At 33.6% G+C, this 25156-nt stretch overlaps 1 protein-coding gene across 7 annotated transcripts in view; it reads right to left on the reverse strand.

Annotated features, from left to right (window-relative positions):
- ARHGAP32 (Rho GTPase activating protein 32) overlaps positions 1-25156 on the reverse strand; it is a 277885-nt gene that overhangs the window by 143112 nt on the left and 109617 nt on the right. For 5 of the 7 annotated variants that reach the window (XM_057490663.1, XM_057490665.1, XM_057490667.1 and 2 more), the window contains 3 exons: positions 4969-5060; positions 4401-4442; positions 3966-4050 (listed from right to left, as the gene is read on the reverse strand). In XM_057490663.1, the coding sequence (XP_057346646.1) occupies positions 3966-4050; positions 4401-4442; positions 4969-5060 (219 nt within the window). The remainder of the gene's footprint in view (positions 1-3965; positions 4051-4400; positions 4443-4968; positions 5061-25156) is intronic. The other 2 variants (XM_057490664.1, XM_036930153.2) reach the window with 1 other exon arrangement.

Here is a 25156-nt window from a genome sequence, read left to right on the forward strand (position 1 = left end):
GATACAGCCCTACAGTGGAATATTATTCAGCCACAAAAAGAATGAAGTACTGATAAATGCTACAACATGGATGAACCTTGAAAATGTTACACTATGTAAAAGAAGCCAACACAAAATGAAACATAATGTATGACACACTTATATGAAGTGTCCCAAACCCACAAATCCATAAAGATAGAAAGCAAATTAGGGGTTGGCAAGGGTTGGGTAGAATGGTAAAAAGGAATAACTGCTTGAAGAGTTATGATGTTTCTTTTGGGGATAATAAAACATACTGGGACTCAACAGTGATGGTTGCACATCAATAGCAGTGATAGTTGAGTGAGCTATAAAAGCCACTGAATTTTACATTTTAAAATGGGTAAGTTGGTGAATTCTTAATTCACCTAAATAAGGTGAATTTACCTTAATAAAAAATATTTATTTTATATTATGAGTTTTATGTGAATTTTTTATGTGAATTACATCAACATAAAAAAATCTATTTAATTCAGAAACCAACTCATCTGCCAAGGATTGGAGATAGAAGTTGGTTAAGATCTTATCCATGCCTTGAAAGATATGCAAAATTCTTGAATATGACAGGAAGAAAGGTTAGGAAAAGACTGTGACTTCTTTAGTAAATGAATAGTTAAGTTTGATAGAAAAATAGCAAATAAAAAGCAGGAAAGGTGTGTTAGGAGCATATATGCAAGATCCTGAATGTGAAGACTTCATTTAACAGGCAATAGAAGGCCAAGAATGTTTTGCACAGAGGGTAATATTACTGGAGCTGTACGTGAAGTCAAGTTATTGAAACAGAGAGGCATATGCCAAAACTATGGTAGAGCCACAACCAGAGGTAATGAAGTTTTAAAAAAATTAAGCTAAAGGAAAATAATAGAAAAGAAGGATGGATGTAAAATAACTGTACAGATAATTAGACGTGATACAACACACAGGTGACTAGAAGAGTATCATCAGAAACTGGAATATTAATGGTGGGTCGTTGGCAGCAAACTGGTTGCAAATCTTGGCTCTACTATTTACTATCTGTGAGCCTTGGCAAATCACCTCACTTATCAAATATCCGTCTCTAAATGGGGGATTAGAGAACCTAACTCATAAGGTCCTTGTAGAGCACAGATTCAGCTCATCTTTTTCCAAATATATGGTAAACGACCAACATGTACCAGCTTCTCTCACAGATACAAAAATGCAAACCTTTGTCACACATGTTAAGTGTGATTATAAACATGTGTATCTGTGTCCAGACTCATCTGTTATTCTGTCTAGTGCTTTGCCAGAATACAATTAAGAAGATAGAGAAAATCAATAGAATAATAATTTTAAAAAAAACAGAAAAGGGATGTAACAGGCAATTTACCGAAAGAGAAATACAAATGATCTACAAGTGTAAAATAATGTACAACTTCACTCATAACTAAATACAAATTACAGTAAGAAGATGCCAAAATTTACATATTGTATGGGCAAACAATAAAAAGACTAACGATGTTTGTCATTGTGAGGAAAAGATACTACCATTAACCACTGAGTAAACTGGCTTTCTTAAAAAAAAATAAACTTAGCAACAATGTCAACATTTTCAATGTATATACCCTGTAGCCAACAAATCCTCGTACAGGACTTTATTTAATGAATATATTCACATCAATAAAACTGACTATGGATCAATGGGGAACTGATTAAATAATTTATGGCATTATAATAATAAAATAAAATACTATGCAGCTGTGAAAAAAATGAGGTAAATCCAAATTACTGAAATAAAAAAAAAACAAGATACACTTTCAAGTAAAAAAGCAACTTTCAAGAACAATGTACAGAATTTTGTCTTTATTTTTTAAGGGTTACAGATAGCTAAGACATATGTTTATGGCTAGATTTCTGTCTAGAGATACTGCTCTATATTATAAACATATAGAAAAATTCTAGAAACATAGTTAACAAGAGAGAGTACAAAGGGAATTTTAACTTGCATTTGTATTTTTGTCATCCATTATATTTGATGTTATACAACATATGTGTGTATACACACACACACACACACACACACACATATACATACACACACCCATAAGGAACATAAATTCTTTCATATAAGAAAACTTAAGTGGTGAAAAAAAATTAGAAAAGCATGTTTAAAGAAAATTTTAATTCTCCTTCAAATATAAATTCATTCATTCATTCATTCAACAAATATTCAGTGAATGACTATGTCAGGCACTGCTCTAGATGATGAGATGAAAAAAATAGAATAAATAATAATAAAATAATCAGGATGCCAGATGGTGGTGCTATGGAGAAACATAAATTAATGGGAGAGAGATGAGAAAGGTTGATGACCAGAAGCTGCAATCTTGGGGAGGGAAAGTACACTGTCTGAGAATATATACTTGAGCAAGTGATTACAAAGGTAAGACAACAAGTTATGTGGATAGCCAGGGAGAAAAGCTTTCCAAGTAGAGGAACAGAAAGTCCAAAGGTCCTGAGAAAGGAACCTGTATACTAGAGGAATGGCAGAGGTAACTGTGCCAGTATACTATGTCTTATGGGAAGAGAAGAGATTTCCAGAATTACCATATTATTACATTCAAATGACCAACTTGAATCAACAAAAAACTTTAAGACATACAAAGAAACAGGAAAGTATGGCCCATTCAAAGGAAAAAAGTAACAGTAGCTCTTCCTAAAAAGACATGATGGTGGATCTACTAGAAAAAGAACTTAAAATAGCTGTCTTAAAGATACCCAAAAAACTAAAGGAATATGTGGAGAAAGTCAAGAAAATGACATTTGAACAAAATGGAAATATTAACAAAGAGATATAGAATCTAAAAAATTATACACCTGAAAGTACAATAACTGCAATGACATTTTCACAGGAGGGAATTAAGGGCAAATTTGATCAGACAGAAGAAAGAATCAGCAAACTTGAAGATATGATAACAGAAACTATGTCTGAGCAACAGAAAGAAAAAAAGGGAAGAAAAGTGGACAGAACCTAAGGGGACTAGGGGATGCCATCCAACACACACAGTGGGAGTCTCAGAATGAGAACAGAGAGACAAAGGGTCAGAGAGAATATTTAAAGAAATAATGGCTGAAAACATCCCAAATTTGACTAAAGACATGAATATAAACACCCAAGAAGTTCAACAAACCCCAAGTAAGATGAACTCAAAGAGACCCATAACAAGACACATTATATTCAAACTTTGAAAAGCCAAATACAAGCATATCTCATTTTATATGTAAAGTTCAAAAACAGGCAAACCTGATTATCATAATTATTGGAGATGCATACAGACAGTAAAAATATTTAAAATGTAAGGTAACAAATATTACAAAAATCTGGTTGTAAATAACCTCTGGGGCAGAGAAGACAAATACAACATAGGAAGGGTACACAGGAAATTTCTCTCTCTTAACCTGGGCTTTAAAATGTATGCATTTATGTGTATAGTGTGTATGTATACACGCAAGTTTTATATACATATCTATTTATACACACATGATGTACTTCACAATAAGAAAAAGAAGTCCATTAGCACTTCTCCCCCCAACCCCTACTTTACCTCACTCTGACTGATTTATCCATCATTACTATGACCCAACACAAGTCAGGTAACAACTAGAATAGTTCATGCTATAAAACAGTGGCAAACTCTATGAAACTGATAGAAATTCTGAGATTTACACCAATCTACTACACTATTTCACCTTGAAATAGGAGTCATCACTCATCAAGCAACAGTGAATAGAAGAGAATAAAGTTTTTATATCAATAAGACATCAATAGAAAAAACTACTTTTTAAGTGTCAACTGTCAGACAGATACAGCCACAGATAAAGATATATAGATACAGATAAGATATATAGATATAGATAGAGACATCAACATAGATATAGACAGATACAGAATATCTTAATTTGGTGTATAGGAAATATTTAAAATATACCTGTATGCTGCCAAACTCAACGTTCTCATAATGGAAATGTGCACATTCAGCCATCTTCGGGAAGTGACCCTTAGTGAAGGGTAACCTGAAGACCATGAATTAATAAGTGAGATACAAGATACTGGAATACTCAAAATTACTAAGCTAGGAGAAAATAAAATGGGTTTAAGAGCTCATGCAAGCACAACTATTTAATAAGCACATGCGCATGAGCACACATATATCCACACAGATCTTTCTAGAAATACACTGAATCAAATGCAAATTACGTTTAGTGCACAGGTCAAAAAAAATTAAAAAGCATCACTATACACTCTTAATCTTGACCCAAGTACATAGAAAATTTATGCTTTCAGTGAATGCTATGAAACTGTGAACAGCCAGCTTCTAACCAGAAGCAGCATTCCCACCACAAAATACAAAGCCAGAGTTTACCTGTGAATGTTGTCACAGCCCATCATTCCTGGATTGGTGGGTCTGAATGCAGAATGAACATTTTTATACTTGTCTTTTCTCTACTTGCAATAAAAACATAGCTATCTAGCCCCCTACCAAGTGAAAAGATGGTTTTTGTTTAAAACAGAAATGTATACCCTTTAGATATTGCACTTAGGAGTCAAATACTGGCATCCATATCACGCTTTGTCATAGACAAGCTGAGATAATAGTAATCTCCTAACTCAAATAACAAAGTTTGTTTTTCTAAATGAATAAGAGCATGTATTAAAGGTACTGAGAAAGACAACTTGGATTGTTCCTGTTGAACAAAGCTACCTAATAGACAATGACATAAAGTTTTTGCAAAAACAAAATTAAAAGTAGGTAATCTTTAGACCTATTGCATTAATTGCTGAGTCACAATTTAAGGTTTAATAGTACAATTTAATATATGGACAGTAAGAGTTTACATAGTAAGATATCTAAATCAAAGTTTCCACATTAACTAAAGTATTAATTTCCATCTATAGGAATTTTTTTAAACCCACTCTAAAATTATACTTACTTTTTCACATGTTTAACCTTCATACTGGCTGTACTGCCACATGTCTTAAGACTAAGGTCTCCAGGAATCTCTGGAACATCTGCTCCTCTTGCCTTAAAAAAAAAAAAAGATCTGTGATATACTCCTTCAGTACACATATGTTTAAAAAGCAGATACTAGTTTAATAGTTCAGTTCTGCTGACCATGTTGTTGTACCAACAGTACTATTTACTGATGTAATAACCTCTTACCTAATTTAAATATTGAACTTTACTGAATAAGGAAAACTTTTCAATGAGAATAAGGATTTTCATGCTCTTATAATCAAATTTCAAACAGATGAATTGTGTCTCAGTTCAAACTAAAATCTCCCTCGAGAAGTTGGTAGAAAAAAATAACCCTGGTTACTATGATTAATAAACGTTAAAAAGGCAATATGAACATAATTAGGGGATCACAACATGCAATTCTTACACTAAAACTTAAAAGTGACATCTATGTAATACTTGGTCCAAGTTACTTCATAGTCTGCCACAGCTTTTCTAACAGTCATTTTTTAACTCTGGTGACACATTCAACTGCATCATTTTAAAAAGAGAAACTGAAAAAAATCAAAAGGTTCTTCACACTCTGGACAAAATACAAAATAAGCAACAAATTCAAATATCTGTTTTACAAAGCAAATTTATACCATATTATCTGATTTGTAACAGAAAAATGTAGAGTACCATATTATCTCATTTATATGTGGAATGTAAAAAGCAAAACAAAAAAACCCCCAAAAAACCAAGCACATAAAGCACAGAAAACAGATTGGTGGTTGCAGGGGCAAAATGGGTGAAGGGGGCCAAAAGGTACAAATGCTCCAGCTATAAAATAAATTAAGGCATGGGGATGTAACCTACAATATGGTGATTACAGTTAACAATACTGTACTGCATATTTGAAAGTTGCTAAGAGAGTAAATATTAAAAGTTCCATCACAAGAAAAAAAGTGTAACTCTGTATGGTTATGGATGTTAACTAGACTTATTGTGGTGATTGCTTTGCATTGGATGTAAGTATCAAATCATTATGTTGTACACCTGAAACTAACATAGAGCTGTATATCAATTATATTATACAATATATATCATCAGGGTCCACTATACCCAACTTTTATTTTTTAGGGTTTTATCCTTAGCATGGTTAAACTTAACTACAATTAATAATAGTTGAATTTAATGTTTATTTATAAGGATTGATAGATATTTCATGGTCATTCTTAGAAGTTCTTTTATTCCTTCTGAGAGGTACTCCAAAGAAGAAAAGAAAATTCACTAAATTCTTTGGTAATGAAATAGAACTCATTCAACCTTGCAATTATCACATGGATCCACTGGATCCTTTTTATAAGTCTAACATAGGATCTCAGTCTTGCTTTTCCTTTAACTTAAAAAACATAGTTATTTCATAATCGTAGGTATTATTTCATCAGTATTCACATCATTCATCAATTATTCCCAACCATGATAGAAAAGACTAAAAAATACATTTTTTAAAAAGGAAAATGACGAAATCATCTAAATCAGGAGCTGGCAAACTTTTTCTTAAAGGGCCAAATGGTAAATATTTTAGGCTTGTGGACCACACTGTTTCTGCCATACTCAACTCTGTTACTACGGCACAAAAGCAGCCATGTGTGAATGACTGAACATGGAGATGTTCCAACAAAACTTTATTTGAAAAAACAGGCAGCTATTGAAATTTTTCAACTGCTGACACACTATGTTGATGCAATAGTAAAGTAAGTCATCATCCCATTTTTAGGAATGCATTGCCCAAAACAGCACATTATCTTTCAAGAAGGTATTTACAAAGCTTGGAGAGACCATCTTTGTAGTCAGGATTTCACTTTCATTGTATATATGTGAAATTCCATATTTTTCATTTTCCATCCGTAATAGAAGAGGAGAAAACAATTATTAGATACATCAAAGGGTGAACACACACAGTAGCACTCCAAATTCTAATCACAGTGGTGAATTGATCATATAAATGACATCTCGGATGGATGGCAATATCCTAGATGAATACTGTGTAACTTAATTACAAGTGAACAATATGTTGGTATTCTTTTTCCAGTCAGTCATTCAGCTAAAAGGACTTTATCACACAACATTTTTCAACAACCTGGATCATTAAAAAAGTGGTTTTTCAATACTTACTCTATAAATTTTTTATAAATTGAATTAAAAATATAAGAGAGTAAAGAAGGGTAAAATGGACCCAGCCAGTAAACAGTGATGATCTGCTAGACTGAAAATTAAAATATTAACTGCCTTTTGAAAACCAGCTCTCTGTGCTAGAAAGGCCATCATCCCTGACATACACCAAAGGAGAAAATGAGTAAACCTGCATCAAATAAAGTCCATCTGAGGATGAAACATGGACCACACACTTGGGCAACCACAAAGTAAGGGACAGTGGGCAGAAACATGTCCTGAAGATATCACTGGCTATCTAAAGGGGCCTGTCAGGAAACCTCTGCCTAAAAAGAAAAACATGATAATAAATAGGCAAATGAACCAAACAATGGTTCAAGAAGCCTTAAAAGATTAAACATTTTTGAACCAATAGCTCAGCAAACCTCTAACCATGTATGTTTCATCCAGCAATGTTTTCCTATAGTCCAGAAAAGTCCCAAGCACATTCTAGCCACTCAGTATATTCTCATGAATGAATAAATACACTTTTAACATAAAAAGTGGTATGAATTGTTCTTTTAAGATTCAGAAAAAAGAACTAAAAGGAAAATAGATTACTACTACTCTGTTCACTGGTGAACTAACATTTCCACCTGCATATTTTTTTAATAAAATTAATTTCCTTAAATTTCTACTGAAAGCATGTAGCTTCAGTCATTTTATTGTTACTCTAATTCCTTTAGAAAATGTTAAGTAATATTCACTGACAGAAAATAATTTTCCCAATTTATTCATGTTGTAATTTTCATTTAACTATACTTTCAAAATAAAATTTATATTAACTTCACAAAAACAGCACCACTCATCAATAGAAAATTAGAGAGACCACAGAAGACAATGGAACATGTGTTCATAAAAACACGTATCATTAACATTTAAACTCTATGTATTATCTGTAGCATAATCTGACTTCCTAAAAGGTTAGTCAGTTTCATTAATCTTTGAATTGCAAACACAAAGGATGTGTTCCAAAAAGCTTAAGGGAATTAATAAATTAATGTATTAGCCTAACCTTCCAAATGCAATTAAAATCTACCTACTCCATTAAACCCATTCCCATGACTTAGCCAAATGTTGATATTTTCTTTTACGAATCTTCCATAGGACTCATCTTCTATACAGCAAGTTGGAGCATATTAAATTTTTATTCATATTTTATTGCAAATTGTCTTATCTTGTTCTCGAATCAGTCTTTTCCATTTATCAAGAGGATAACTTCCTTGAGCAAGAGCCAATGGAATATGTGTACATATTTTATTAATATCTGACATCCCCAAATCCCATTATAACACTAAACTTTAGTATCATTCAAGGAAAATGCTCATAGACACTTGGTATGTTAACTATATTAGAGAAACAAATCAAGACTTTATCTCTCACTTTTTAATTCCTCACTAATAAACCTGTATCTACAAAAGTCTATAGTTAACAAAATAAAATTCCTCATTTTAATAACTCTATTTTTAAGACTGAAAATATTTCACTCTTACTATATGTTAGGAAAGAGTATAAAACCTAAATGTGATTTATTCCCACTAGGATGTTTAAACATTTTAACAGTGAGGTGTTAACAAAGGGCCACGTGGAGGAAGCTGCTTGGGTTGAGGGTGGGGGTGGGGTGGGGGTATTGATAAGGGCCTGGCTGTACCTGTTGGAGTTTTTTAAACCTACCAATAACATTAGACAAATGTAAGGGAAAGATATAACTGGCTTAGGCAACCTCCGGGAAAGAATGTGAACCCTGTAGCACTCAGCCAATGAGGAACCAGGGGAGGGACTCGCGCACTAGGAGAAAAATTATTGGCGCCAAACCCCCCAGACACCCCATCTTGAAAGACCATCATTAAAGCCTCGCTCCACTGTTCTTTGCCTCCATGTCCACTTATTGAATTTGGACCAGTGAGTGTGTTTCTCACACTATACTATTTTGCTGTACATTGCTAAATAATCCTCCAGAAAGGTTGATCCAATTTACACTGCTACCCAGCCATGTATATGAGTATCTATTTTCTCACAACCTCACAGTGTTACCATCCTTACCTTTGTCTATCTCATGCTTCATTTTTAAAAATTAAACAGGTTAAAGAGTCGAACAAAATTTCACATTTTAAGGTATCTGTATTTGTATTAGTTTGTATATAATAAACTTTATTCTTATATTGCACACATCTTAGATTTTTTAGAGAAAAGAACATTTCTTAAGTTAAAGCAAATAATATTTGACAGACATATATCAAGATATTTAATAGGCTGCCATTAAAATTATAAACCTGGAAGGTCTAGGTCTTTATCCTCTGATTTTAGACGTACTATAAAGCAATAGTAATTTAAGACTTTGTAGCACTAGAATTAGGATGAAAAATGATGAAACATAAAAGAAAGTCCAGAAAAAGCCCATTCACATGCAATAAAATTTGACTTATGACAAAGGCACCAATGAATTTCAAAAGAATAGTATTATCAATAGATGAGTCTGGTGTTTTTAAGTATGCAAAATAGGAATAAACCTTGAACCTCCTCTTAAACAATAGACAAAATAAGTCATTCAAGGTGGAATTCATTCAATGTGAAAATTGATAAAGTTTCTTAAAATTAACACAGAAGAATGAATTTATGGTAAATAAAGATGCCTTCAATAAAAGCACTACTCATAAGAAAAAAGTTAATAAATCAAAAATAAGTAAGTCATACCCAGAGTATATGAAGAACTCTATATTTATAATAAAATAAAAACTGACAGCCCAATTTTTAAAATGCTAAAAATTTGAACAAGTACTTCACAAAACAGAATACCAAGTGCCTGATAACTGTAGATGCTTAATGCCATTACTCATCAAGGAAATGCAAAATATGCATAATGGAACACTGCAGACTCTCCAAAGAACTGAGTGGCTTTGTTTTTTTTTTACAAATTAAAAAATGTTGGCAAAAATATGGAGAAATGAAACTCTCATATATTGCTGCTCATAGTGTAAAATGGTGTAAATACTTTGGAAACCTGTTTGGTAATTCCTACTAAACTAAACATCCAACTATCTCATGATCCTGCAACTACACTACCAAATACAGACCCTAAGAAAACTACTCCATATGTACACCAAAAGACATATACATCAATGTTCATAGGAGCTTTATTTATAATCACAAGAAAATGGAGACAACACAAATACACATGAACAGGTGAATGATTGAATAAGTTATGGTATATTTATGCAATGGAATATTATGCTTGATAAAAAGGTATTTACTAGCACACTAAACAATATGTACCTAGAGCATGTGAAAGAAGCTATGTGCACATTAAACTTCAGTTAAAAATTAACAGAAAAAATTTTATGGAACGTAAGGTGGTTTTTCATCTGGAATAGTTATAACTGTGAAAACAATGACGAATGAGAAAAGAATAGTCTTCCAAAAAATTAAATATTTTTGAGGTATGCCTGTAAGCAGACCGGGCAGAAGAAAAGCCCAGTGGAATTGAAGAAGTAGCAAGAAAAATTACTTTTTTAAAAATTCTTTTTTAGTTTTAGCTTTTGTGTGTATGGGAAAGAAAAAGCCAGAAGAAAAGTCTCAATGCCATGTGGAACAGTATCAAGCCTTTTAACATATGTGTAACTGAAGGCAAGAAAAATGAAAGGAAAATGTACCCCCCAATCCCAGGCAGGTGGGCGGGATGATTAAGAAGGAAAAGAGGAATGGAGAAAACATTTGAAAAATTAATGGATAAAAAACTTCTAAATTTCATGAAATTATAAACACATTAATCCAGAAAACTCGGTAAATCTGAAGTATGATACTTAGAAATATTAGACCAGGCATTATCATAATGAGATGGCTGAAAACCACTGATAAAGAAAAAAATCTTATCAGCATCCAGGGGGATAAAAGGGATACACATTACATTTATAAGAATAATGAGAAAGGCAGAACACCTAGACTGAGTTCTTTCAATTGCTTTTAAAACAACTGTCAACACAGAATCCCGTATTTGGTGAAATGCATTTCAAGAATGTAAGACTTCCAGTCTCTTCCACTATTTACAATAAAAACTCTACAGAAAACAAAATGAAATAAAATAAAAACATGCACTGAGAACTCTAAAAAATTCAGTAAGAGCAGGTATACTGGGGAGCAAAGGCAAAACTTGAAGAATGGCTAATACCATGACCACATGCTTCCTGGTTTTTTTCCCTCCATTACCTCCTGGAATTGACCCAAGGACAAGCTGAATCAGGAACAGAGTGACAAGCATGGTCAGGAAAACTCCTAGGGAAGCCCAATTTTCTAACCAGAGGACTTAAAAAATGCCCTTGAATGTGGAGAAAATACCAAAAGTGGTTTTTTTTTCTTTTTTCTCTTCCAACCCAGCCCAAGGACAGACCTGGGAGCAACATCTGACAGGTGGCATGGGCAAATAGGATCCTGGGTGAAAACCCATTCTTCTGAATAGAGAGACAATAAAAAATGACCCAGTTATGTAGAGATTATAGGGATAATTCTTATTATTTTTCTATTTCTTTTTTTCTTCTCACTACTTAAGATCTGACAGCAGCACATCAGGAAGAACTACATGCAGTACAACAGGTACTCAAGGAGGACTCCATCCTTCCAGCCAGAGAAAACAGGAGAAACCACCTTTGCAAGCAGACAGTATGTGGAAAATCCTCAACAAAGATAAGAGTAAAGCAAAGGTTATAAAAATGAACTGATGTTGAAACCACCACCTAAAGAAGTCCAGACAGAAATTTCCATCTGAACCCAACCAGGGTGACTGATGCCTGGTAAGAGAAAACAGCAACATTCTAGGAAGAATTTTAATAGTAGTCAGTCTTATAACATAATATTCAAAATGTCCATGACACAATCCAGAATTACCAGATATACAAAAAGCCAGTAAAATATGAGCAATTTCCAAAGAAAAGACAATCAAGAAATGACAAATATGAAGTGAAGCAGATAAAGGACTTAATAAAGACTTTAAAACAGATACATGCTATAAACATGCTGCATCAGATACTGAACCAGTGGAAAGAAAGATTCCTTGATGAAAAATGAACTATTAAAAAAAATGAAAATTTCAAAACTGAAAAATATGTAGTACCTGAAATAAAAAAATATTGGATTGGCTCAGCAGAATGGAGAGCACAGAGGAAAAGAGTTAATGAACCTGACAATGGACAAAAAAGAAATTACTCAATCTGAAGAAAAGATATTTAAGATTTTTAAAAAGATTGAAAAACATGAACACACCCATAGACATTCACGGAGAAGAAACATACTGGCACAAGAAAAAAACCTATTTGAAGAAATGATTCCTGAAATTCCTGAAAAATTACAAATTTGTTAGAAGATATATATTATATATTTACAGATTCAAAAGCTCAGCAAAAATAAAAGATTAATATCAAACACAACCACAAATAAAATCATCATAATCAGCTGCTGAAAACAAAATGTAAAAGAAATATCTTGGGAACAGCTGGAGAAGAAAGATACATATTTATAAGACAATAAGGATTTAAACGATTGGATTTCTCATTACAAACCATAAAACAGTGGAACAACATTCACAAAATGCTTGAAGAACTCTCAGCACAGAAAACTACATGAAGTGATAATATCCTTCAGAAATTACAAAAAATAAGAACATATACAAATTAAAGAAAGTTAAGAGAATATGTCACCAATAGATGGACCCTAAAAGAAATGCTGAAGAAAGTTCTTCACATAGAAGAAAAATGATTCCAGAGTACAACCTGGACCTTCTGGTATGAAAGAAGAGTGGAAGTGATACATAATTAAGTAAATGTAACAGATCATTAACCTCCTTTTAAATTCTTTAGAATATATGTCACCTTAAAGCAAAAATTATAACACTGTTTGGTGAACGCAGATGTAATACTTATAAAACTATAATATAAAGGGGAAAAATAAAGAGACCTACATGGTGACAACGTTTCTACATTCCACTTGAAATACAAAATAACAACTTGAAAAAGAATATAAAAAGTTAGGAAAAAGAAACCAGATACATATAAAAAAAGATAAAACACCATGACTAGGTAGAGTATTCCAAGAACGCAGGATTGGTTTAACATCTGAAAACAAATTAGTGTTTTGATTTATTTGATATGCTAATTAAAAGAGAAGCAAATCACTATTTATAATAGCCAAGAAATGGAAGCAACCTAAGTGTCCATCAGTAGATGAATGGATAAAGAAGATGTGGTCATATACACAATGGAATATTACTCAGCCATAAGAGAAAAAAACAGATCCTACCATTTGCAACAACATGGATGGAGCTAGAGGGTATTATGCTCAGTGAAATAAGCCAGGTGGAGAAAGACAAGTACCAAATGATTTCACTCATATGTGGAGTATAAGAACAAAGGAAAACTGAAGGAACAAAACAACAGCAGAATTACAGAACCCAAGGATGGACTAATAGTTACCAAAGGGAAAGGGACTGGGGAGGATGAGTGGGAAGGGAGGGACAAGGGCTGGGAAGAAGAAAGGGGGTATTATGATTAGCATGTATAGTGTGGTGGTGGGGGCATGGGGAGGGCTGTGCAACACAGACAAGTAGTGATTTTACAGCATCTTACTATGCAGATGGACAGTGACTGTGAAGGGTTATGTGGGGGAGACTTGGTGAAGGGGGGAGCCTAGTAAACAATGTTCTTCATGTAATTGTAGATTAATGATACCAAAAAAAAAAGGAATTATTACAAAATTTATAGAACAGGCAAGTAGAGGGAAAGTAGATGCATGGCTAAGGGAGATCGGGAAAGGGGGAAATGACTGCTAATTGGTGTGGGGATTTCTTTTTGAGGTGATAAAAATATTCTAAAATTGACTGTAGTGATTGCATAACTGTGATTATCCTAAAATTCACTGAAGTGTTAAAATTCATCATACTACATATTAATTTTATAAAAATAAAATTTACTAACTCAAAGAAAAAAAAAAAAAAGAGAAGCAAATCCATCACCGCATTAATTTTTTAAAATACATAACTAAATTTACTTTATCCCAGGAATGCAAGGATGGCATAACAAGAGAAATCTATTCTTATAATCCAATCTTAATTATAATTTAATTACAATTTAAATTAATGTGGAAAAAGCATTAGATTGTTGTAAAAAGAGCAGAAAAATTACCTGATAAAACTAAACACCCATTCATGATAATAATATCTAGTAAGACTTCTGGTTGAGAATAGTAAACTGAGGACATATTTATCTCTGCTCTTTCACGTTACCAAAATAATGTGGAATTTTACCCATTTTCTTCATATACTGGCAAAAGTACAAAGTGCCCTATATATAAGGTTATTCTTTACAGGACTATCTGTAACATATAAAGTGTGAAAACAACTTAGGTATCCATCAATAAGGGAATGGCTGAATAAACAATATTGCAGCCTCAAGATGGAATAGTTATCAAAGGTATGAGGGAGATTTCAATCTATTGCTATGAAGTGATCTGCATATATTAAGTGAGGGGGAAAAGGCATGGTATAAGAACAGGCAATCCTTTAACCAAAAAGAGGGTAAATATAAAAATACTATGTGTATTTTCTTATACTTAATAAATGAGACAGGATAAACTAAAAACTAATTAAAACGTTTGCCTATGGGAGAACAAACAATAGGGACAGAAGCTGGATTTTTCTGAATGCCTGTTTGTAGTTCAGATTTTTAAGGCATGTAAATGTTTTAAATATTTGTAAAACCAAATTAAATTTAACTCGGAAAAAAGGGCAATCTCTTGAAGTCAAAAGCCAAATAAAACAAGTGAACCTAATCATTTTAAGTTGGAGGCTTAAGCACACAAGGAATTACTACCAATGACAGTAATATAAAGTAATAGATCCCAAAGTAGGATATAATCTAGAGATGACAGGAAATAAAGTGTTTTCAGTAGTATCTGCATTATTACTTTGAAACTATTAAGAGTAGATTAAAGCAAACAAGTAACTGGTAATGACATTAAAAACTAAGGTTTTCACTGTAAGAGATACAAATAGAAATCAAAGAAATTAAATAGAAACACTTACTCATTTTCTTTTACAGGGGTGGGAGTTGATATTAAGTAAGGCTTATAGAATGATGGAACACACCAATGCAGAAGGTATACTGAAACCTGATTACAGCAAGACATATAGCTGAGTTTTCTGTGATATACCCATGCATAGGATTTTTAAGTGGAATGTCAAGATTAAAACAATTAGAGAAAGTTGGAGCTAAATACTCATGAATGTTAAATGTGAATTACACTGCTAATTACTATGCAACAGGAAGGAGACAGCAGATCAGAAGGTCTTTTATTTGCAAATTTCTCAAAGTTTTTATAAAACTTTATATGATATATTTATATATAAAATTTATCAAATTTATAGATAGAAGAAAACTGAAAGGTTATTAATACTCTGAATGACAGAATTCAAAGAAATTTTAAAAGACTGCAAAGACAAACTAAAATGATTATGAAGTTCACCAAGAAAAAAATTAAATCCCTGAATTCATATTCAAAATTCAATTATATAACTATGGGGGGAGCACACTTTGACAAGAATTCCTATAACAAGATCTAAGGCTCACAGTTTACCACAAGCTAAATATAAAGCAAAAGTATACCCTCACTGGTAAAAAGCTAATGCAGTCTGAAAAAATATGGCATCTGTAACAAGGAAAGTATTTGTTTCCCCATAATCTGAACCAGTTTAAACCACACAGGGAACAGTTCATCCATTTCAGCAAAACACAATTTGATACTGAAAACTTATAAAAACAGGAAATGGCAATGTTTTATTCTTTCTGCTTCACTGCTCCCTAACCCAGAGAAACTACCATTCCTACCCCTGGTATAGATCTTTAAAGAATCTTTTAAATGCCTATTTTCTTGATCCCAAATCCAAGTGAAGCTCTACTGATGACTGGATACCTTACAGGGTTATCAGTAGTGTAACACACTGTGCTCTGATGCAGAACCATAAAGCTGGCTACTTCTGTATTAGCCCCACCACAATGCCCACCTCTTTTGTATTATCTATGTTCGTGACTATCTTCTCCAAAAGACTATAAAGTCCATCTCAACAGTTATCAACAGAATGCAAATGGAGATTACAGATGTTTAACTAAGGAAAGAGTAGGTTATGGGAAGGTGTTCAACATAAAATTACAGAGCTGAAAGAAATCTCATCCAGCCATTTCACTGCAAAGAGAATAAGAACCAAGAAAGAAGCAGCACCTGCTATATTCTGTTAGCTTCAGTATTTAAGTTAAATTGAGTTTTTAATCATAAAACCTACTGCACCTAATATAGGTATATGGAAGAAAAAGGTTCAAAGGCAATCGAATTTTTTAAATGAAAAATTACAACAGTAACTAACAGTTTTGTTCCTATCCAAATATGAAAGACTAAAAATTTTTAAGACTGAAAAGATATGGGACAAAAGATATTAAACATTACTTCTTGGAATATCAATTAACAGAACCCTTTTGACAAGTAATATGAGAACTTCATACTCTTCAGATAAGCAGTTCCCCATAAGATAATAGTAAAAAAAAGGCAAACTTCACCATAAAGATAATCATCAAAGCAAAAAATATAAAACAAACTCAAGATCCTACTAATTAATGTAACATCAGTAATACAGTCTAAATTATAGGGTACTGGGTAGTCATTAAATTAATTAAGAGTTTTCATTTAACACCAATTATATCACACTGCATACATAAATTTCTCCCAGGATATCAGTTTTATGGAGTATCAATGGTTTTAAATTTTCTGGAATATGTGTAATTTTCATCAACTAATATTATCACATATGCTAAATATATTATGAAGCATAAATAAAAGAAAAACTATATAACACTGAGGTAAACAAAATTCTAAAGACAGTGCCTGCTCCCAGCCCCCACCAAGATGCCCACCTGGTTATTCAATCAAACAGTAACCTACGTAATGCTGGGAAGAGATTTTTGTGGATGTGAGTAAAATTGCAGGTCAGTTGATCTTGAAATATTAAAATGATCTGGGTGGGCCTAATCTATTCACCTGAGCACTTCAAAAACAGAGTTTTCTCTGACTGGTAGCAAGACATGAGCAGGACTGGAGGTGTTGCTGCCAGCTTTCAGAATGGAGGTGGACTCCAGGAGGCAAAAACTGCCCCCACTGATAGCAGCAGGAACCTCAGATCTAGGAACTAGATTCAGACCGCAATCTGGGCAAGGTAAAATACAGATTCTGCACAGTCTTCAGTAAGAGCGCAGTCTGGCCCTACCTTGATTTCAGCCTTAGAAAACCCTAAGCAGAGAACCTGATTCTGCTTGCCTAGCCTTCTGACCTATACAACTATAAGATAATAAATGCATATTGTTTTAAGCCCCTAAATTAGTGATAATTTCTTACACAGCAACAGAAAATAACACTAACAATGTGGACATTTAAGACCTTGAAATTCCTGAGTGACCGGCTTTCAGGGCTCCTTTACTTCTTCTGCAATTAAAACTCTCTTCCCAGGCCTGTGATGCAAAGCCTCAGAAGCTCCTGCCTTCCAGCACTCCCAGAACTCTGCTGAATGCACAGACTCCGGCACTACCCCACAAGACTCCTGCTGAAGCAGTCCTTGCAAGAGGATGCTGCTCATGGGAAGGCAAGCCTTGGAAGAAAGTGCAAATTCTGCAGGTGGGGTAGGTAACTGGTGGGAGGTACACAGATCTGACTCAATGCAACAGCCATCTCTCCTTTCTCCCTTGCAAACCCAGGATTTCAATGTGCACATAATCTGTTCCATATCCCATTTTGCAGCTCTCAAGACCCTTACTCTTTTTTCCTAAAAGGAGGAAAATTTAATTCCTTTCCTGTCCATTGCAATGTTTTTGATTTCCCCTTGCAGGTGTTCCCACTATGTCCACCAGTCAGTCTTTTCCAGGTATTCTCTTCCAGTGTACCAGCCAATTCCTTCATATATGACACCTCCCCTAATGTACAATAGGGATATTCCATGCTCTCTTCACTATACTATATGAGGTAGATAATACTAGCAATAATATAATCATGAGGTAGACGGCTCATCTGAAATGCAGGAAAAGGGGATATAAAATTATATATGATTTACAATTATAAAATAATATTCCCAGACATTATGGGAAAGGAAAACATATCAACAAGGCAACAGTCTTCGAAACTAACGATTCTGGAGAAATTTGTATAAGACAATCAAGTTTATGTGGATGTTAAATTAAGAACCATCTGCTCCGCAACAAGTCATGGAAGAAATATACCAAATAGTCTCAGTCCTGTGACAAATGGGATTATGGGTGAATCTCTTTTATTTTTTTCACTTCTCTGCATTTTCTATACAAGCACGTTTTGTTTTAATAAAGGAGGAAGGCTTTAGTAAGAGAAAGAAAGAGAAAACTAACTAACTTCTTCTTCCTCTGCATATTACCTACCTTTATAGCAATCATTATCTACAGTGTAACAACCTGTCATAAATAAATGACAGTAGATACTCTAAGTAACTCCAATAGACAAAACCAGGCACTCATTTCTATTGTCAATTTAAACAAAAACAAGAATAAAAGCAGTTATAATGGGATATACCTGTGTAATGGTAATAAAATGGACTGTCAATCAGTAAGCCAAATTATGAGTTATTTTAGTAGAAGCTAGAATCAAAGTGGAGATGCCTCTCAAAGCCAAAAAACAGAGGGAGAAATAACCTGTCTCTCCCCCTTTCCTGGCCTGCAGTCTTCTAACAGTACCTCCCATTTGCCAAACCTAACCAAAAGTCTGCTGGCAAGGAAGCCCAGGAAATGTAGTTCACTGGGATTAGTCTCCTACAATAAAGAACAAAGTAAAAGGGCAGGAAGTCCTAGACCAAGATCCATGACATTCATTGCTAAACAATGAAGATATAACATATACATATATAGTATGTCATTTAAAATACAGGTTATTTTATATAAAATGCAATCATATTTTGAAAAGGCACAGTAGCCAAATAACATCCATATATATATATATATATATATATATATATATATATATACACACACATATAAATACATGTCTATATATATATATATGATAACTGAATAAACAAGACTGTAATTCTAAATCTGTAGTGTCTATAAAGGCAAACTAATCAAAAGGAGTAGTTAATACTTATGAACAATAAAGATATATCTGAAATTTTATAGAAAATAACAATAACATCACAGAATAACCATTCACAAACAACATCAAAGTGCAGTCTATGTAAGAATATATCACTATCAAGGTGCCCAGGAATGTTCTGTTCTTCAAGGAACAAAAAAACCCAATAAACATATATAGGGAAAGGAAATCTGGATCAAAACCTTTACATATGATGCTATTAAAGGGCATCTGAAAAATAAGTAGGAAAAATAATGACCTTCTGCCATTTTATTCTTTCCTTTAACAAACTCAAATCTTATTTATAATATTCTTTTTATTATTTGTACTAAGAATTTGAGGGGGGTACCACAGCTTTAGACTTAGGTTATAAATGATATTTGTTGATAATGATGATGAAAAATAACATTTCCACTTAAAATACAGTACTGAAGGGGCAAAACTGGATAGCTATATGCAAGAGAATGAAACTGGATTATTGTCTGACCCAATACACAAAAGTAAACTCAAAATAGATCAAATAACTGAATGTAAGTCATGAAACCATAAAACTCTTAGAAGAAAACATAGGCAAAAATCTCTTGAATATAAACATGAGCAACTTTTTCCTGAACACATCTCCTCAGGCAAGAGAAATACAATCAAAAATAAACACATGGGACTGCATCATGCTAAAAAGCTTCTGTACAGCAAAGGACACTATCAGCAGAACAAAAAGGCATCCTACAGTATGGGAAAATGTATTTGTAAATGACATATCTGACAAGGGGTTAACATCCAAAATATATAAAGAACTCATATGCCTCAACACCCAAAAAAGTGAATAACCCTATTGAAAAATGGGCAGAGGATATGAACAGACACTTCTCCAAAGAAGAAATTCAGATGGCCAACAGGCACATGAAAAGATGCTCCACATTGCTAATTATCAGGAAAATGAAAATTAAAACCACAATGAGATATCACCTCATGCCAGTTAGGATGGCCAACACAGAAAAGAATAAGAACAACAAATGCTGGCGAGGATGCAGAGAAAGAGGAACCCTCCTACACTGCTGGTGGGAATGTAAACTGGTTCAACCATTGTGGAAAGCAGTATGGAGCTTCCTCAGAAAGCTCAAAATAGAAATACCATTTGACCCAGGAATTCCACTCCTAGGAATTTACCATAAGAATGCAGTTTCCCAGTTTCAAAAAGACATACGCACCCCTATGTTTATCGCAGCATTATTTACAATAGCCAAGAAATGGAAGCAACCTAACTGTCCACCAATAGATGAATGGATAAAGAAGATGTGGTACATATACACAATGGAGTATTATTCAGCTGTAAAAAGAAAACAAATCCTACCATTTGCAACAACATGGATGGAGCTAGAAGGTATTATGCTCGGTGAAATAAGAAGGTATTATGCTCAGTGAAATTCACTCATCTGTGGAGCATAAGAACAAAGCAAAAACTGAAGGAACAAAGCAGCAGCAGACTCACAGAACCCAAGAATGGACTAACAGTTGCCAAAGGGAAAGCAACTGGGGGAGGTGGGCTGGGGGAATGGGAAGGGAGGGAGAAGGGGAATAAGGGACATTACAATTAGCACACATAATGTAGCGGGGGGCACAAGGAAGGCAGTATAGCACAGAGAAGGCAAGTAGTGATTCTATAGCATCTTACTACGCTGATGGACAGTGACTGTAATGGGGTATGTGGTGGGGACTTGATAATGGGGGAAATCTAGTAACCACAGTGTTGCTCATGTAATTGTATATTAATGATACCAAAATAAAAATAAAGTAATTAATTTAATTAAATGTTAAAAAAATGCAGTACTGAAAGAAAGTATCTTTAGCCTCTTAAATAGGAGAAAATAGGAAATACCTCTATGCTGCTAGGTCTGTACATAAATATACATACAGTCCCTCCCATAATAGTATCTAATGATTTTCAACTTTGCAATGTATTTGGGAAGGATATGAATTCAGTAGAAACAATACTTCAAATTTTGACCTTTCGTTAGCTAACAACATGTGGTATGATCCTCTCTTGTGATGCTGAGCAGGGCAGCAAGCCTCAGTACAATATTCAATCAACTGCATGAAATATTCAACACTTCATTACATAATAAGCTTTGCATTAGATGATTTTGCCCAGTTGTAAGCTAATATAATTGTTCCAGGTATGCTTAAGTTAGGCTAGGCTACGCTATAGTGTTCAGTAGGTTAGATGTATTGAAAGCATTTCAACTTACAATATTTTTTCAACCTACGATGAGTTTATCTGGGCATGACCCCACTGCAAGTCAAGGAAGATCTGTGCATATGCACATACACGTACATATCAGCTGAAAAAACAGGAGTTGAATACAAAATTTGTTATGTCAAGAAAGGCAAACAGAACTTCCAGTTTCCATACTCAACGAGTTTAGCCATAGGAAACACATGCTATAAATCTCTGAAATGAAACATATTATAGGAACTTTTAAATTTTAATTGGTCTAAATATTGTCCTTTTCTTACAAGGGAACAAGAAATAATGGGGGAAGATCTAATAATCATCACCTCAGTAGCACAGAAAAGCTGTATTTATTAAATCTATAATATGCTATGTTGAAGGAGAGTATCACTAAAATGATCCTTAAAGAATGTCACAAAAATATTTGAGTTATCTGTGTGAATATTTTCAAAAGAATTTTGATACAACAAAACATCCATAATGCTAAAAACAGGTTACATAACAATTTTCTTCACTTTTTTCCTCCAATATGTTATCCAGAATTTCCAATGAGCAAGTGCTAAAAAACAGACATACAAGTCAAAGAAGCAAGCAGTTAGATTTAGTACGTGGGTAGTTCACAAAGCACACAGATAGGCATCAAATAAGCCTTAGGAGTAAACTATATAGTTATTCCCATTTAATTTCCTGTTTTGTCTTGGAACAATACAGGTTGGGAGTACTAAAGCAAAAAGACCATAATTTCTGAAACTGATGATAGAACTAGTTCCTCTGAAACAAAGGAGTTTGCCGTAAAACTCACCTCTATTATAAAATAATACCTCTTCAGAGAGAACCAATTAAGAGTAGGGAAAAATTATTCAGAGGAAATGTTTAAAATAATTCAGGAAAAACTATTAGCAAGTATCATTAGTATAATAATCACAAATTCTTTACCAGGCAACGGCTGGTTAATCAACTTAAAAATTAACACACTGAAACATTCACAAAACTTTTCAATATTCTGAAATGTATACCTTTCTATAATGGAGATTCATCCTTTCCTTCATCTCACTCCCATTTGTCTTGGTCATTAAAGATAATCTTACTTGTTCAACCAGTATTTAATTTGCTAAAAATTGAGGGTTCCAATTTTGTGCATAATTTTGCCAGACATTTTATTTAAAGGTTCTTAGGAAAATCTAAAAACCATATACTATTATTTTTATAAGTATTTATTCAGGTAAATTGTTGCTAGTCTTCAGTGATGCTAGAAAATAATACTGGTCTATTTCTATATTTGAATTTTGTAAACCAGATCTACTAACAAAATTTTCATGAAATATTTAAATATATATTATAAAAATATAAAATGTAAACTCTTTCTGGAAAAGACAGGCTATAAACAGACAAAGGATAGAAGAAAGACCCACAAATAAGGGAGACACTTAATTAGAAAACTTCTATTAGGAAGTAGCAAGATTCTAGATTACCAATGACACTCCAGTTGAGATCTGTTAAGAATCATTATTCCTTTAAATGCACGTTTTGTGTACTTTCTTCTTTGAATTTTCCTTAAGTTTAAAACAATTTTTTGACAAGCTATATAACAAATTCTATCAGTAAAAGAAACATCCAGATCATGTAAAGCCTTAAGTAGCACAATATTGGAATGTAGTTTCAGTTTAGTAATTAACAAATAAACACTGGGTTTAAGATCAGCTCAGCAGTTGTAAAAGATTTTAGGTTTATCCTATGGAACTGCCAATTTTCAGCCCTTTTTACCTATGAAATTAACAACTTCATATAATTCAACCTAATATATATCCCTGGATTCTTAGTAATGCATTAAATATCTTCAATAGCTAACACCACTTGATTCATGCCAAAGAATTCCCACAATCTTCAGCCTCAGAAGGATGCACCATGGAATAGGGTCGGTTTCGAGTTGTTCATTAAAGAGCTCTGAATATACTGGCAGAAATTCAAAACCTGGGCTTTGCATATTAATCAATGACTGCATTTGTGATTATTCACAATAATAAATAAAATGTTCAGCTTTTAAAGTGTGTGAAATGACAAGCAACATCAGTTTCTCTAAATTAAAACTAAAATTCACCCATCCATCAAAAATAAATAGTTAAGTATCACACAGTAATAAAAGAGCTAAAGGATTCTCATTTAAGAAGTGATAATGAAAAATTCTGAGATGTCCTAAAATTAAGTGAGATAGGGCCAGAGGATGGGGAAGGGAGACAGGGGAAGGTCAATAGACTAGGGCCACGGCTAACCAGAAACTACATGTTCCTGGTTCAAGTCATTTCTACAGTCATTTAGAATGTCCCCAGAACCACTGTATCCCCCTTTGCATGACCAGTGTATGACCATCATCTACAACCAATCCATGAGCTTTCTCTATGGATTTCTCTCATCTTTTCTCTAAAGCACCTATTCCAGGACTTTCCCCACTTCAGATTAACCTGCCTTTCTTATCTGTAGCCAATGTGAATTTTTAAAACTTTCTTTCCTTGACACCCCTTATAAATGCCCCCCGTTTCTAGAGTCTGACAGACCAGTTGTGTCTGTTAACTAGCCTTGCTACTGGTAAAGCAGAAACTTCCTGTCCCAGAACTCAGTCCTTTTTTTGGCTAGCACCAGGGAAGGCTCAATAAACCCTTTCATTTCAGAGATATCCCTGTCTCTAGTTTTTGACCTGTCAGGAGACTTTTTATTTCTTGTATTCAAACTGCAAAGGTTTTTATAGCTTAATGAGTAAAAGGAACCCATTTAAGTGCCCTACAGAGTGGACAACTGTCAATCAAAGAAGCCATAAACAAAACACACACCTCTTCTAAAACTACCTCGCCCTCAAGATTATTCAGGTTTTATCAATCCTCATTCACCTTTGGGAAGTAGGCAATAGAGGAGGGAACTAATCCAAATACAAAGGGCACTTTTGAAAACTATACGAATGTACAATATAAGAAAAATGTACCAATGGTCTCATTGTTTTAAAAAAATAAAGAAAAGACAGGAGTCAAGAAAAAAGGGAAAAAAATGAAAGAGCAGAAAAAAAGTAAAAAAAAAAAAAATCATTTTAACATCCAACAAATGAGATAAAGAAGCAGGAAAATTCAGGACATTTTCAAGGAAAAACAGTAGTTCCATTTGTCCAGAGAATAAAAATTTCATTCCACTCAAAAAATATTTACTGAGAATTTACTATCCCAGGCATAGGTAATAGCACAGTAATCAAAAGTAACACAGTCCTTGTTCTCAAGGAGATTACAAATCTAATGGAAAAGACAATAATCATAGAAATTTTCAGTGTTTGCAAGTCATATGGAGAAAATTAGAGCAGAGTATAAAAGACAGAGGAGGGCAGGATTATTTACTCTTAAAATGGTTGAGTGAAGACAGCACTTAACTGTAACATCTGCAGAGACCTGAGGGAAGAAAGCAAGTCAGGCTTGTAACTCTTGCAGGGAAAGCATCTTGCAAGAGAAGAGAACACAAATATGAGGGCACTGCAGTGAGAGAATGCTTGGCATAGCAAAGAAATAGTAAGGAGGGAAAGTAATCA

Source organism: Manis pentadactyla, chromosome 13 (genome assembly GCF_030020395.1).
Source record: "Manis pentadactyla isolate mManPen7 chromosome 13, mManPen7.hap1, whole genome shotgun sequence".
Taxonomy (NCBI): domain Eukaryota; kingdom Metazoa; phylum Chordata; class Mammalia; order Pholidota; family Manidae; genus Manis; species Manis pentadactyla.